At 33.7% G+C, this 15,121-nt stretch overlaps 1 protein-coding gene across 1 annotated transcript; it reads right to left on the bottom strand.

Annotated features, from left to right (window-relative positions):
• Positions 1-397: 397 nt before the first annotated feature.
• LOC136797842 (nuclear distribution protein nudE-like 1) lies at positions 398-14,530 on the bottom strand. Its single transcript, XM_067054424.1, has 8 exons — positions 14,370-14,530; positions 13,563-13,716; positions 9,379-9,527; positions 2,876-3,012; positions 2,236-2,381; positions 1,428-1,637; positions 971-1,071; positions 398-556 (listed from the first exon to the last, which is right to left on the bottom strand). The coding sequence occupies exons 1-8, from the start codon at positions 14,465-14,467 to the stop codon at positions 481-483; spliced, it is 1,071 nt and encodes a 356-aa protein (XP_066910525.1). The 5' UTR covers positions 14,468-14,530; the 3' UTR covers positions 398-480.
• Between the last annotated feature and the right edge of the window lie 591 nt (positions 14,531-15,121).

The following is a 15,121-nucleotide window of genomic DNA, read 5'->3' as shown; positions in this document are numbered from 1 at the left end:
AACGAGGTAAGTGTTGTTCGTGACGTAATTTTTGAAAAGGTTTATTGGCTATTTTTGTGGACTAACACCACTTCTAGCCAATGGACCTTATCGGAGTTTTTTATTTTTCTAAAAAAGCGATGCATTGAGGGATTGTTTCGAGTGTGTTACAATAGAATTCCCTCGAGGAATTCCTAAGAGATTTCTATTGTAATACACTCGAAACAATCCCACAATGCAACGCTTTTTTTAAAATAAAAAACTCCGATAAGGTCTATAAGAATGACTTCGTTTGGTTTCTGGGAAAGTTTTGTATCCGCAACGTGATCTGAACATCGTCTCAGTAAGGACTGGACACTTATCTTCTGTTCAATACGAGTATAAAAAAATTTACTACTAATTTTTTCCATCTAAAACATGAGAGAGAGATAAGAAAACATAATAATGCAAACTTTCTTAAAAACATAACTAGACTGTGATCGTTCGTTCGATCAACAAAAATCATACGTTAACTTTGACTAGCCCCGATATATTGTTCGATCCTTTATTTCCACCGGTCGTACTTTTACTTCTTGACCTGAGAACGAAATATGAAAATGGAATGAGTGAATAGATGAATGAATGAATGAATGAATGAATGAATGAATGAATAAATGAATAAAAACAAAAAGAGTATCGGCTGAAGGACTGGTTGTCTGAGTCACGACTCTTATCAACCCTGAACCCTGATTTCAACAAGTAGTGCTACTATTAGGGAAAAAGTTTTTAAAAAGCTCCAATCGAATATGGCTGATATAACTTATCCAGGGTTTATAAAGGTTAATGACCGGAGATAGAGCCCAAAGTTTTGAAACGATGAACAAATTCCTGTCCAATCTCATCCAGTTGGAATATTTAGCACAGTGAAAGAATATCCTTCCATATTTCCACAAGATCTTCCATATTTTCTACGTTGCAAACAAACAAAGAATTCTTGAAACCGTAAACTTACTTTGGCGAATCTGTAAGTGGAGACACACCGTGAATCGTTTTCCCGTTTCGTGGATGGTCTTGAACAAAATTCCTACAACTTGCTAATTTCGATTCCAATGCCTGTTAAAAAGAAACACGTGATTGTTTTGATTCCGCAGAAAATTCAAGAATAATTGCGCTATGATTCTTTTTTGATAGAATTCTATGATTTCTTTCAAGGCGCATTATGTAAAAATCTGGTGAAAAATATTTAGTATTTTTTGACAGGGCGTACGGACAATTCTGAGTTTGTTGTATCAATATATTGCTTTCAACTAAAAATAAACCAATTAAAGGCTTGACGAAGACTTTCATTGATATTAGGCAGTACAGGTCGCTACCTTTTTTTTCAAGGCGACTGAGTCCAGGCCAACGACCCCTTTTAAAATTCAGGCTCTCTGGACGACCCCTTTGAAACAAACGAAGTGTTGACTTACCCCAACTTTTCTCAGTAGGTCACTGACGATATTAAGTGCTGATATACGGGCGGAGGGCGTCATAGGATTTGACTGTTGAATACGCGAAGGCGGAGTGGTGGAATTATGAAGGGCGTTCGTCTTATTTTTTTCCGCCTCCATCGTTTCGTGGTTTTTCTTTGGCGTGTTGGTGATTTGATGATTCGAAGTATTGTTGACAATCTCACGTGTCTGAAAAAATAAAAAAAGATAAAATTTTCGATCCAATAATTCACCGGAACCAAAGCCCTCACCATAGGCGAAGCGAGATACCCTGCAAAACTTATGAGGGAGTGCAGACGTTTATGACATATTCATTATCTTTTGATAAAACAAAGATAATAATTACAGTGTCGTAAAAAACCGCTCTCATCCATAAATTTTGCAGGGTATCTCGCTACGCCTATCCTGTTTATGATGAACGAAGATTTGTACTTCAACTTTAAGCAATGTTTTAAAAGCGAAGTCCGATCTGATAATATATACCGTAAGTTGGTCTAATATCGACATCCCTCGTCTAATTCCGCCACCCTTCTTTAGAGACAGGATTAATATGAAAGCTTGAATCACTGATTGAAAAAGGATTATTCCTTTCTGACCACTAAACAAGAAAAATAGTTTTGACCTTTCTATCAATTTCAGCTGATAAAAAGGGTGTCGGAATTAGATGAGGGATGTCGACATTAGACCAAATTAAGGTACAAGTCTCACCAGAAAAATTGGTAAAATTGAAATCTAAATACAGTGTTGCAGCATTTTTCAATAAATCCAGCGCTAGTGGTACACTTACAGTTTCGCTACTTTTGGGCGTCGTTGTAGTTGTGGCGTCTAAGGGCGGTTTGGTGGGCGATTCGTTGAACGAAGACGATTTACTACTTTGTTCGCTTAACGATGGATGACGCGTTCTCGATGACAGCGCAAGATCTGCTTTAAGGTCTGTGCAAAAGATAATGATTATAATGTTTTAGCCCGTGTCCAAAATTTGTCGTAAAATGAAGTGAGTTTCTCTCTATTGGAAAGAATATTTCACTACAAAAAGATCAGAGTAAAGTGCGAGTATAAAAGGGAAAACAAGAAGCTGAATCCTAATAAGTATTACTCTCAGAGGACCGCTGAAAATGGTAATAATTAGCCGCGTATATTTAGTCTATAAGTCTACAACACTAAGGGGTTAGGAAGTTCAAGGGACCGAAGAAAAATGGTACTTCTTAAATGATCTGTGAGAGAACTAGTAGCAGGGTTAGCTCACTATTCTCACACAAGGTCTAAAAGGAAATGAAATTTTGCATGTAGGTCCAGAGACAAATATCAAATTCGCACATCTTACAGTTCCGAACTGCTTAAAAAACAGTGTTTAAAAACGCAGCAATTCTATTGGCTCATTTTACGCCAAAATCTAACCAATAGAGTGGCTTCATTTTCACACTTACCTCTAGCTTCATCTTTGAGACGCTGTACAGTGATGATCAGTTCTTCTTTTTCTTCAAGTTCGTTTTCTAAGAAAGCGTTCCTTTCAATGGCACTGTTAAGACGAGAGTCGAATTCTTCTAACGAACAAATAGTAGCTCTGAAAAATGAAACAAAAAGACCAGATCAAGGAAAATGAACGGTTATCAATCTTGAAAGGGAAAATTGGATGGTTCGAGGGTTTTAGCTTGTGAATTCCACCTACGTTTCTACTTTTCTTCTTGCCTAATTATTTTTGAAATCGAGATAGAAACTGTCTCGAGACATTGAAATTGTTAATAAAAAATGTTGAATACTTGTTCTGTCAAGTTAGAAGTTTTTGTTTTTTAGCAAGAAAATAGTAAAGTAAAGCCGTGCAAATCCCATTTTACCAGATTTGAAATTGATTTATCTCTAAGTTTGGAAAATATGTAGTTGGAAATTTGCAAGATTTTCTCGTTCATTTGTGGATAATAAAATATTATATTAGATAGGAAGAGGTAAAGGCAATGTAATCAAATACTGAAAATTATTTAACATTATACTCCGTACTTTCACTTTAGGGCTCAAAAAGTCTCTTCGAGATGCGTAAGGTGAAATATGAGCTTCACAATGTAAAGCGAGAAAATGTCGCTTTAAAACACCTTGTCAATCAAAATCTGAAATTGTGATACAAGTAAGAATTTCCACGTTCTAGAATTTCAAAACAACAAGGAAATCGAACAATAGGAAAGGCAATAGAGTTTCATGCCATAACAAGTGTGATCGCTAATCAGTTGGTACAATTGAAACGTGACAAAACTAGAGAGATGTATAGGATTCGTTTTACAGGTGATATTCTATATCCTTCTAGGTGCTGTGGAGTTTTTTCGAAAAACGAGACACGGATTTTTTTACGAATACGAATTTGTTTTCTATCTAAATCTGAGACCTCTACAAATTTTAAAGTCACTTTTGTACCTTTTGCCTTATCACCCAAAATAACAGTGAATCTTTGATGACTTGAGGTTTGGGGACACGAGAAGTTTTTTTGCTTCATTTTCCCAAGGACAAAATCAGTGTGTCTTTTGGGTATTTCCCTCTCTTTTGGTCCCATGAAACAAGAAACCATGGGACACGCACTGCACTTTTTTTCTTGTGGAGCATGTTGCATTGCATCAACACGAAAAAAACTTCTCGTGTCCCCAAGCCTTTAGAAAAGTCAATTATTTTCGGTAATTTTGGGTACTATAAACGTGAAATATCACAGCATTTACCGAGACGATACCGAACATAAATTTACCATCAAAGGGCAGGTCTCGTGGGAGCTCAATTTTTTCTTCCCACATTTTTAACATAATTTCGTGTTTAAAGTAAAAACAAATACTTATGACGTTTTAAGGTTCTTAAAGGGCAGATTAAACGCGTCTAAAGCTTGATAAACTGATACAGCAAGAAAAATATTTGACAATGTCGTTAAGAAATTGTGCTAAGTTTCCTTCTTTTAGAAAGGTCGTATAAGAGTGACAAGTTGATATAAAGTGTATGGGAGTGACCATTTATTCAAACAGGATCATGCACCGAATTAAAGAAAGCAATGGTACTGGTCATGCGTAAAAAAAGAATTACTGCCTATATATGGACTCTTGCTAATTTGAACTTTTATTATTCGAGTCTCTCTAAAATTACAACTCATCCTTGGCTCCCATCTCTACAATTCGAATTTTTCTGTAACTCGAAAAAAATAAGAATTCCCGTTTAAGTTCGAGTAAGGGAGAGGTTGACTGCTGAGCTACATAAGGAATTTCAGCTTAGACGAAACATGAACGGTATTTTAATAAGACTGATGATATCACCAATAAAATGATACTGTAAGCCGATTAAATTTATTTTTTGGTATTTTAAGCATTTTATCATCATTATCATATAATTTTGTTGAACTTATACATAGAGGAATTTCTGAATTTCCTCTTAACTTTTAACTGATCTCGTGATAAAGTCACGTGAACTTGTAAGTTTCAAAATTACTTAAGTCAAAGTAGAGTACTGAAAATCCAGAGGCCACGACTCCACTTTGAAAGTGATATGGCCACGATATACTGGCGAAGGAGGCGCCATTGTGTGGGGCCGACGGATGAAAATCTTTGAAGTTTAGCCTTTCTAGATCGCCTAAAACAAGTCTGTTTTAAGGTTATCAAAGAGATTTTGGCTTGATTAGTAAATTTTCTTTTTGCTTTGAAAAAATGTCATCACAGTGCGACGCCTGAAATCTATTGAGATGGATCATGTCTAAAATATTAGAGGTATGATAAAAAAGGCCCATAATTCAGCAAACTTCTTTGAGTAATGTCTTGGGAAATAGCTTTATACCAATTATTAAATTGATCAATCTATTCATGATATGCAACACTGGCGAGTCTTCAAAGAATTTTCAAAAATTTCCACCTAATACGTCACTTTTTCTATTGTTTAAGTGACGTATTGGGTAAAAAAATTTAAAAGTTCTCAGAAGACTCTCCAGTGATGTATATCATGAATCCCCAAAAATTGTACTTTTCGTAATCTTAATACCACGAAAGGGGCTTGCGGACATTATAAGTTAATAGGGGTCTCAAAGTTTGTTTTCTTGTTTTCTAGAGTAATTGAATACACGTTTCTTAGAATAATCTAACAGGTTATCCGAAATCCACGATACAATGGTTAAGATAAGCCGAAAAAGAAATTCTGGAAGTCATCAGGAAATGTCAACTTACCGGGCTCCAAATTAAATTTGTTTGCAAGCAATGGGAAATTAATAAAGTGACCAGGTATTATAGTCCGGGCCGGGTAGCTCAGTCGGTAGAGCATTGACCTTACAATCTAAGGGTTGTGTGGGTTCGATCCTTGATCACCGCCAACTCAGCGGATGAGTAGCTTAGACAGGCTTAGATTGGGTAATCTGATCTAGGCGGTAAGTTACTGGGAGCTGAGAGTAGGTGTGGCGCTCCACCTCAGCATTCGATCTCCCAGGTCTAGCACAAAAAGAAAAGGGGATAGACTCCCTCACTCCCGGCTCCGCCGACAGCCACCAGATGAATATACTTACTTACTTATAGTTCGTACAGAAGGAATCTTATTCTTTATAATCCTAATTCCTCGTTACAAAGTAGGTTTGTGAGCAACCATATAATCGCAAAAGGAAGGAAAATGAGGTCTTGAATATTGTAAATGAATAAATAAACATGGATTACTGATGATCGACTCACAATGTGAATGAAACAGGGTTTGGAATAATGTAATCTAATTTTCTCGGGTTAAAGGGCTACATACATTGATGATATACCGGGTGGTCCAGAAAAAACAGAAGAAGAGAAACTGTAAAAGGGCTACATACACTACACAATATGTTGTCAGGCAATATATTGATGATATATTGCTGATTGCCAGTAATATATTGAAAAGGTGTCCGCAATATATTGTCAGATTGATTTGCAATTTTCCAACAATAAAGGGGGATTGTTTACAGAAAAAAAATTATTTTTTATAATAGAGCACCTGTTATTTACTTCGTACATTGAGGTCCGAAAACGATATTATCAAATATTGTTCGTCAATATATTGTGTAGTCTAAGTAGCCCTTTATTAGATCAAGGACAGATGACCGTCCCAAAAACGAGACTCGGAAATACAGAGTTAAAAAACGAAGGATTTGCATTTTACTCGCAATAAAAAAGGGTTGGCAAAGAGTATTCGCTAGACCTAACAATTGTCAACAAAAATTAAAAAATAACAATTCCTTCCTTTCTAGACTGGTCCTCTATTCGTCTGTTTAATCCATATGCTTAATGCGGAAATGGGAGAAAAAGAGAGACTTTTTCATGGCTAATCCGGTCAATAAATAAGTTGTGATTATGGCGGATAAACTAACCGATCAACCCTTGTCATGGCGATTTTAATCAAAAGATTACGTAAACAATTGGCATGATAGAAGTTAGAAACAGGTAAATACATAAAAAGGTGCATCAATTAAGGAAAAATACATTTAAAGATCATACGATTGCTTTATAATTGGATGACGCAATCTGGAGCAATTGAGAAAAATTAAATCAAAGCAGATGATCAATGTCATTGAATGGACAAGGTCATTGCTAAGAGAACAAAATTAATGCAAAGGCCTAGACGTCATATGTATTCATATCTCTCAGTCAAGGCTCAAAACGCCTGGGGCAGTGATATTAGTAATGTAAAATGTATGCATTTTGATCTATACACGTGAAGACATCTTACAGGAAAGTTTCAATTTCGATAAACTAAACACCGTAAAAATCTTACCCAAACGTTGAAAGAGAGGGTAAAGAAATGAGTACACTCCGTCCGGGGTTGATGGATGTCAAAGTTATCTTATCTTGTATTACTAAACGTTTTTTTTAACTTTGCTCTGAGCCTGGAGTTCCTTATTTTTACAGAGAATTTCAGTCTCAAAGTTCCTTATCGAGTTCCTTATTTACATAGCTGCTAAGTTTGGATAACCATCTCTTACTGTTCCTTAAAACTTGTTTTCTTATTCTCAGCCTGAGCAGTTCCTAAACAATTCCTTATTTTTTGGACCATTTTCAGCCTCGAGTTCCTTATAAACGTGTTCCTTATATAAAAAAAACGTATATATATATTCTAAAACACTTACTTATCTGCGTTCGCAAAAATAGAATGATCGCGTTTTAAAAACAGAGAAAATAACATGGTAACAGAGAAAGGGAACAGAATTTGATCACAAAATGAGAAATCTGAAAACATATGGCAATCAACTGTGAGGCGTTGAACTATTTTCTGATTGATTGATATCGCAGTCATCCTCTATTTCCCTTTTGATATAGATACACTGCGGTTTTCAAACAATCTTGTTTTCTCATCATAGAAAATATTTGGAATTGTTTTATAATTACTTAACAGACACAGTGAAAGATGATTATCTTTAGTGTTAGATCTCGTAGCAACACACATATAGACGATAAGCATTTATAATTGCAACACTGACATGACGAATAACAGGTAATTAAAGGTAAAATTAGCAGAATGATTAACATTGCGGTCCGGCGAAATGTGGATTGGGCTAACTGGGAAAAGACAGATTAAGAATAACATTGGGTTTTGCCTAGACTGGGAATCCAGTCGTTTATAACGTTTTTGTTGAAAGCGGGAAATTTTTATGTCGGGATATGGTTAAAATAAACGACTGGGCTAAGGTGGTTTCCGTAGCTTACGGGAGTTCCAGCAGGACCCGCAGATTTCTGCGGGGTGAGAAAACAATCATATACAACAAAATATATAAACAAATAAAAATTTCAGCCAATGAGAATTTCTAAGTGAAAGAAAAAAAAAACAAACCAAAACAAACCAACAAGACCCCCTGAAAATGTTATCCAAAAACATGAAAAATAGAATTTTTATGAAAAGTTTGTTGTGCACAAAATATTCTAGACGACTATATTGATGCTCCTGTCAAGTTTTCTACTTCCTATTTTTTACTGAGTTAAGTCGTCTAGCATGCTAGACTAGGTTTTGCCAAATCAATTTGTCATCCAATTATTGTGTCAAAATACACGCTTTTTTTTATAAGAATACACTTTTATAAGAATGTCCATGAGGAAAATGGCCAAAAAATTAAGAATAATGTTTAAAAGAATATCACCATCATGGAATTTTGCTAGTCAAGCTAAGAATGCCATTTTTAGAGCATTTTCAATTATAAATTGTCAATTACCCCCAAGTAAGGATCACTCTATTCATAAAAATGCCATTTTATGCTTGAGACGTATGTACTAAATGTTGAATCTAGTCTGAATTAGGATCCTAACCTAAGAATGCTGTAAAGATATTTTAGGATGACTTCCCCAAAAAGGTTAAGAATATCCATGATGAAATGGATTTACACCATTCTTATTAAAAAAAAAGCGTGTAGAGTGATAAGAAAATCCGACCGAACCGAAAATTACATGTAAGGGGTCGAAATATCGTTCAAACAAAAATGTGTTTTATGTTTAATTTAAACCCAATAAGATTTATTGAGTGAATTTGTTATTGAGATTTAATTTATTAATTTTTTAATTAAAACAGTCCGAAAAAAAGATTTTCTTTTACTTCGAATAAAAAAAGCCAATGTCACAAATGGTGAAATTGATTTTAAAAGAGGGACAGTAACTAGTGCTTCGAGTTTCGAATCCCCGTCCCCTACCACTACAGAAATTATCCATCGTACATGTTTTTTATAAGAACATCCAAATGTTTTGAAGCCTTCAGATGTTCTTAAATTTTTGAGTATTAAGTCTTAAAAATGTAGCACTTTTGACCATTTTACTAAGAAGTCGGGTGTTTTAGAGTCCCCAAAGCCTAAATATGTTCTTAGCTTGTTCTTAACATTTTGGCCATCGAAGCCTTATGTTCTCATATAGTTTGTTTTTAAAGAAAAAAACGTGCAGTAAGTAAAACGAGGCAAATCAGTGGCGTATTAACATTGAGTAGTAATAAATACCTTTTCGCCCTTTCTAAGTCATCATTCGTCTGTTCAATTTCGCGAATATATTTTGTCATTTCATCTTTGACCGTTCGAATTTGTGTGTTTTCATCTTGCAACGTAGTGATTTGTATATACGATTCACGTTGGGTCGTTTCCAATTTTTCCTGAAAGAAATAGATGTAGTAGAAATGAGATATGTGTGGTTGGATTTTTCTCCAAGCCCAATCTTTCAACGAGGATTCAGGGCTGAAATAACGGACTTCAGACATCGTCCAACCCTAAATTGCTCCTTTGTTCAACAACCCAAAAATCATAATTTTCAAGCAAAAAGAACCCTGATTCGACACACTCGAAATCGTTATTTCGAGCCATGATGCATATAATAGGGAAGAGTAAAGGCTTAGGAGAAATGTCAGTAAACCTGACTTCTTTATGTAGAAATCGGTAAAGGTCAAACTAAAAATACCCTCAAATACGTTACAAAAAACAGATACGCGAGACAAATTTGGGGCTTAAAGTGATTAATGAAAATAGACAGACTGATCCTTAGCTGAACCTCAAGAGTTCTTGGATCAACTTAACGTAAATACTGGAAATGTGGTTCCTGTTACTCATAAAAAGCTAAAACAGTGCAAGGATAGAAGGAAAAGATTTCAGAGGGAAGCCATCTTCATTTTAGAATCCGGTTGGAATTTTCAATACTATACACTCTTTTTATAAGAACCAGTAAAATTTTTCTGAGGCTCGGTTGTTCTTCTTTTTTTGGCACTTGAGCCCCAAATTGTTCTTATCATGCTCTTTGTAGAGTGTAATTGAGGGATTTAGGCGTTATACCAAGTTTTTACTACTTTGACCCCTAAATTACTTAAAATTGAATAATTTCAGGCTCCAGCAGTGTTCTTAAATTGTTCTTCTCTTTTAGCGATTTTGAGCCTCATTGACCTCATAAAAAATTGAGCTAAAGTGCTACAAAAGTGAGAAATCTGAAAATTGACCACGGGAAGATCATAAGTATTTATCAAAATGTGGAAAACATAAATATGACAAGTGCTCTGATTTCTCTGTAATAGGTTATGACGATGGAAAAACGATGAAAATCTAATATAAACTTTGTGTGATAATGATATTGAAATTCTCCATTTAAAGTGACTTTAAATATGGAAATTTTCATTAAAAAAAGGAACTACTCTATTCAAATACAAATGTTTGTACAGAAATTCGTAGGAGTTCGTCTTTCAAAGAAACTTCAGCTGGTTAGTTTTACATGAATTATCATTATCGATAAATATTAAAAGTCGTGTAGGTAGTTGCAATACAATTTCATGAAGCCTTCGAAAGGTAGTTAGGACATTTAGCCCTTATAACACGTTTTTTATTAGAACATGTAAAATATTTGAAGCCTTCGGATGTTCTTAACTTTTTGAGTTTCAACCCTAAAATTGTTCTTAACATTCCCTATTTTTTATATGTTTTTTCCTAAGAAATTGGGTATTCTAGAGTTCACAAAGCTTTTATACCGGGTGCAGCAGAAAAAACTTTGGACGTTTGGCGAGCCACTGAGGCCGAACAAAGTCTTGTTTAGACTCAAAACCACTTTTATTAGAAAGAGGACATGCTAACTTAAATTTTGCGGTATAACTTTTTAAGTTTGGTCAAGTAGTTGTCAAGTTATAAGCTTTTGAAGTCAAAATTCACTTTTCGAAAAGTGTAAAAAACACGTAAAAAAAGGTGTATTAAATTTATGCAAATAATGAAAAAATAGCTCAGTATTTGACTTATTTAACGACTTTTACGACATAATTAATTGTTAAAATACTTTTAAAAGCAGTTTTCGTTTACAACATAGTCAGTTTTTAGTAAATAGTCAGTTTTTAGAAATATTTGAAAAAAATTCTTATCGAAAACGCTTAAAAATGCTTAATTTAATACCCTTTTATTACGTGTTTTTCACACTTTTCGAAAAGTGAATTTTAACTTAAAAAGCTTATAACTTGACAACTACTTGACCAAACTTAAAAAGTTATACCGCAAAATTTAAGTTAGCATGTCCTCTTTCTAATAAAAGTGGTTTTGAGTCTAAACAAGACTTTGTTCGGCCTCAGTGGCTCGCCAAACGTCCAAAGTTTTTTCTGCTGCACCCGGTATGTTCTTAACTTGTTCTTAATATTTAATATTTTAGCTATCGAAGCCTTATGTTCTTATATAGTTTGTTCTTTAAAAGAAAACGTGTACATCAAAACTGAGGATAGGGCATGTCTATAACACATTTCTCCAACTGCAAATCTTTTTCTCATAATTCAATCAAGTGAAATGACATCCTATTGACACTCAAGGTTAAGGTTTTGACTAAAGAAAACAAAGCTAACCTGGAAGTTATACTCTCAAAATACAAAAAAGGTTTTATCAAGCTCTATCCTGAAAAAAGGCTTTAATGTAAGGCTTTAAATAATATAAATTTCCTTGTCCATGTTTGAAAAAGACGGAAACTTAGAACCCTTTAAAGGCAAAGATTACAGTAAAATATCATCAATATTTGATCATTATATCACAAAATAGAAAGTCCTGGATGTCACGAAACTAGGGCCTCGAATAAGAGTGTTATGAATAATTCATTACAAATGACATGAATTTCTTATGGTGCTGCAATAGAATAGAATAACAATTGGATACCACATGGCAACCAGACATTTGTTTGCAAAAAGGTTTGACCTCTCAATTTTAACCACAAAACCACAGTAGTAGAGGTCGAGCAGCACTTCTAGCAACCTATGTAAAATTATCTATCAAGATACACCCTTTGATATGTTATGTATGACCCTTTAGACACATCATTGAGCCATTTTTCCAAGAGAGTTAAAAATGTTTTGTAAAACTGGAAAAACAGGGATGAATTTTGCACTTTATAATTACAGCCATACATGAGGAATAATTTTTGTTCTGAAAAGAATCTCCTTAATTAATCAATATGTATACCATGAGCAACCAAAATACGAATTTAGGGGCCTGATTTAGCCAAAACATATTGTGTCAAAAATTTGACACTTTTTAGAGGAAATTCCGTTTAAATCATGAATGCATTATACATTTTGATAGTGGTATCTTATTACACCTTATTACACGTCGTGTCATCATACAGGAAAAAAATCTTTGTACTCGATAGGTACACAAATCATTTCCCCCTTAAAAAGCATGTTTCCTATCAAAACAAGTCTGATTGGAAAAAATTTTCAACATTAGAAAAGAAATTCTCATGTGAATTTTTACACACATCAAAGAATTGGAGGAATCTGAAATGAAAAGTAATTACAAATTTTCATTATCTAATAAACATAAACAAATAGATTTGATTCCATTTATGTTCCATTAAACTGTTTCATTAGCTTTGAAAGCAAACAAAGGATTATCAATGATGTTTTGATTTGAAAATAATCCCGAATCGATCAGTTGCTAAACGGATAGTAAATAGAATAATATGTAAAAAATGTAACTGAAATACAGCAATTTTTTTTTTAAAGCTTATGATGAGTCCTTCAACTCTATGATGAAATTACTTGATCATAGCCAGTTTTCTTTTCATAAAGTCAAAATGTATAATTTGGATATTGCAATCAAGTCTCTTTCTTTAAATACATTGACTTTCATTAGAGATGATGGAAATTAAAGCAGTTCAGTTTCACCTAGAGTTTCATAAAAATGCATTTTAAAGGAAAGCAATTTGCTAGATGAAAGGTTTGCGAAAGACTATGTAATTCAAAGATAATGCAATAAATTGAAATAGGATTTGCAAGAGCTTGCTGTTACAAGCAAAATACATAATAAACTTCCCCATAGACATGTAAACACATTCATGCTGAATTAAAAACCAGCTGTGTATAAGCTATCCGAATCAGTTCTAACCAGCTGTTCATTCATAAAAACAAACTTCTCATCAAATTAAAATCAAAGCACCTTGCTATAGATTTTTAAAAATGAATATTTCATAAGAGGCTGCAATCCATGATTTAATTCTCTCAGCTTGTCTAATTCTGAGTGTCTGGATTCTATGGTTTTGTATAGCTCAGATCAAAATAAGTTTCCATAAATAACAGAAATTATATATGCATAAAAAATAGCACCAGAGAAAGTTCCCTTCGCCCTACCTTTTTAAAATTTACCTGATGTTGTGACAATTAAGAAAAAAAAATCATCAATTGAATTACCTTTAGCATTTCATTTTCTTCTTCTAGTGTACTTCTTGTATTGACTAATTCTTTGACGCGTTTTTCATATTGTTCTAACTGTGCCTCCAATTCTGCTTCCAGTTCTCGGCTGCCCTCTTGAAAGTCATCAAACTCATCTTTGACATCTTGCAGTCTGTTTGAAAAAAAGAATTTTTTTTTTTAAAGGATGCTAGAAAACCCAAAGGTTCATAGCTTTACCAGGCTCTACATGCAAATATAGAAACAAAACATCCAAAGCATTTTTCATAATTTTTTAAAAATGTAAACAATGGTACCCAGTTAAGGTATTACACTATTTAAAACTTTTACCAATTTTCTATTCGTATTCCAAAGGATTTGATTTTATTAACATAAAATAAAACAATAGAGTAGCACATTCAATTAAAAACTCTAAGCCTTTCTCAGGTTTGCAACACAAATGCTCAAAACAGCTCAATCAAGAAGTTGCATGATAAGTATATACATGATGTAAGAAGCAATTATTTTATTAACCATTCACTTCCTTCCTGCACTAAATGCATTACACAAACATTCACATGCTAACATTCAATACAATCAATTCAAAATTCCAAATAAAACAAGCCAAAAAATCATTTTATTATAAAGAGACAAAAAGCTTTGTTTATCAAAATATTAAAACAATTTTAAGTCAACAACACATCAAAAATTACCAATCTCAAGTTTATTATATAATATTAGCCACTATTGGAATCTTTCTATGATTTAGTGATTTTCAGAGAAAGGCAAGCTATCAATTTTTAACCATCAACAATCACAATTCCTTACTTTTGTATATATTCTTCTGCAATTTGTTTCCAATAATTTGCTTCTTCTTTTGGATCATCAAAGTATTGCTGTTCCATCTCACTGATATCTGTAACCATTTTCAATTTTTTTTGTGAAGGATTTTTTTTTTGTTTATTTGGTTCGGTTCTAAAATGGACACATTTTTAACTTGTTGTGAAAACAAATATCAATTCTGGTCATTAAATTTCAAGTCCCATAATTACTATCGCCTGATTTTGAAGCCTTGGAGATAAGTATTTGACAACAAATTCTTTATAATCCAAATCTAGACAGGTTCAAGTCAAATTCATGACTTTGAACTAGATATCTTATAGGGATAAAATTCTAAAATGCTTTTGATGATGATGCTCGCACTGTTTTGTATGAAGATCCGTCAAAATCAAACAATCAAGCAACCGCCAACTGGGGTTACTCTCATAAGCAAGTATTAAAACTGTAAATTATGCTAGCTGACTTGAAAAGAATACGTAAAGAAGTCATGTTAAGACCTTCTGACTTAAAATAGCTAAGATTGAGGTCTAGACAGTTTGGAGGCTAAGAAATTTACCCCGCACTTATGAAATGAAAATAACCCCATAAATTATAAATACCATTTACTTTTTATTTCTCACAAAAAACATGCAAAAAAATAAAGGGTACCTGAAAAATGCCCTTTGAATTGCTGTTTTCCCCAAAATTTCCCTCCTCAAAAAAAAGAAGAAATCAGCAACGTTACAATGGAGTGTATGATG

Source organism: Clytia hemisphaerica, unplaced genomic scaffold (genome assembly GCF_902728285.1).
Source record: "Clytia hemisphaerica strain Z4C2 unplaced genomic scaffold, Clytia hemisphaerica genome assembly, whole genome shotgun sequence".
In the NCBI taxonomy this organism is placed as follows: Eukaryota; Metazoa; Cnidaria; class Hydrozoa; order Leptothecata; family Clytiidae; genus Clytia; species Clytia hemisphaerica.
Note: the sequence above shows the minus strand (reverse complement) of the source record. Positions and strands in the feature narration are given on the sequence as shown.

What these genes read in the sequence shown, in the direction of transcription:
- LOC136797842 (XM_067054424.1), bottom strand. Translation starts at nt 14,467, where the DNA reads ATGGTTACAGATATCAGTGAGATGGAACAGCAATACTTTGATGATCCA. An exon ending in ACCTACTGAGAAAAGTTGGG is followed by an intron (nt 1,072 to 1,427) that starts GTAAGTCAACAC and finishes TCTTTTTAACAG; the next exon opens with GCATTGGAATCGAAATTAGC. An exon ending in CCACTTACAGATTCGCCAAA is followed by an intron (nt 557 to 970) that starts GTAAGTTTACGG and finishes TTTCGTTCTCAG; the next exon opens with GTCAAGAAGTAAAAGTACGA.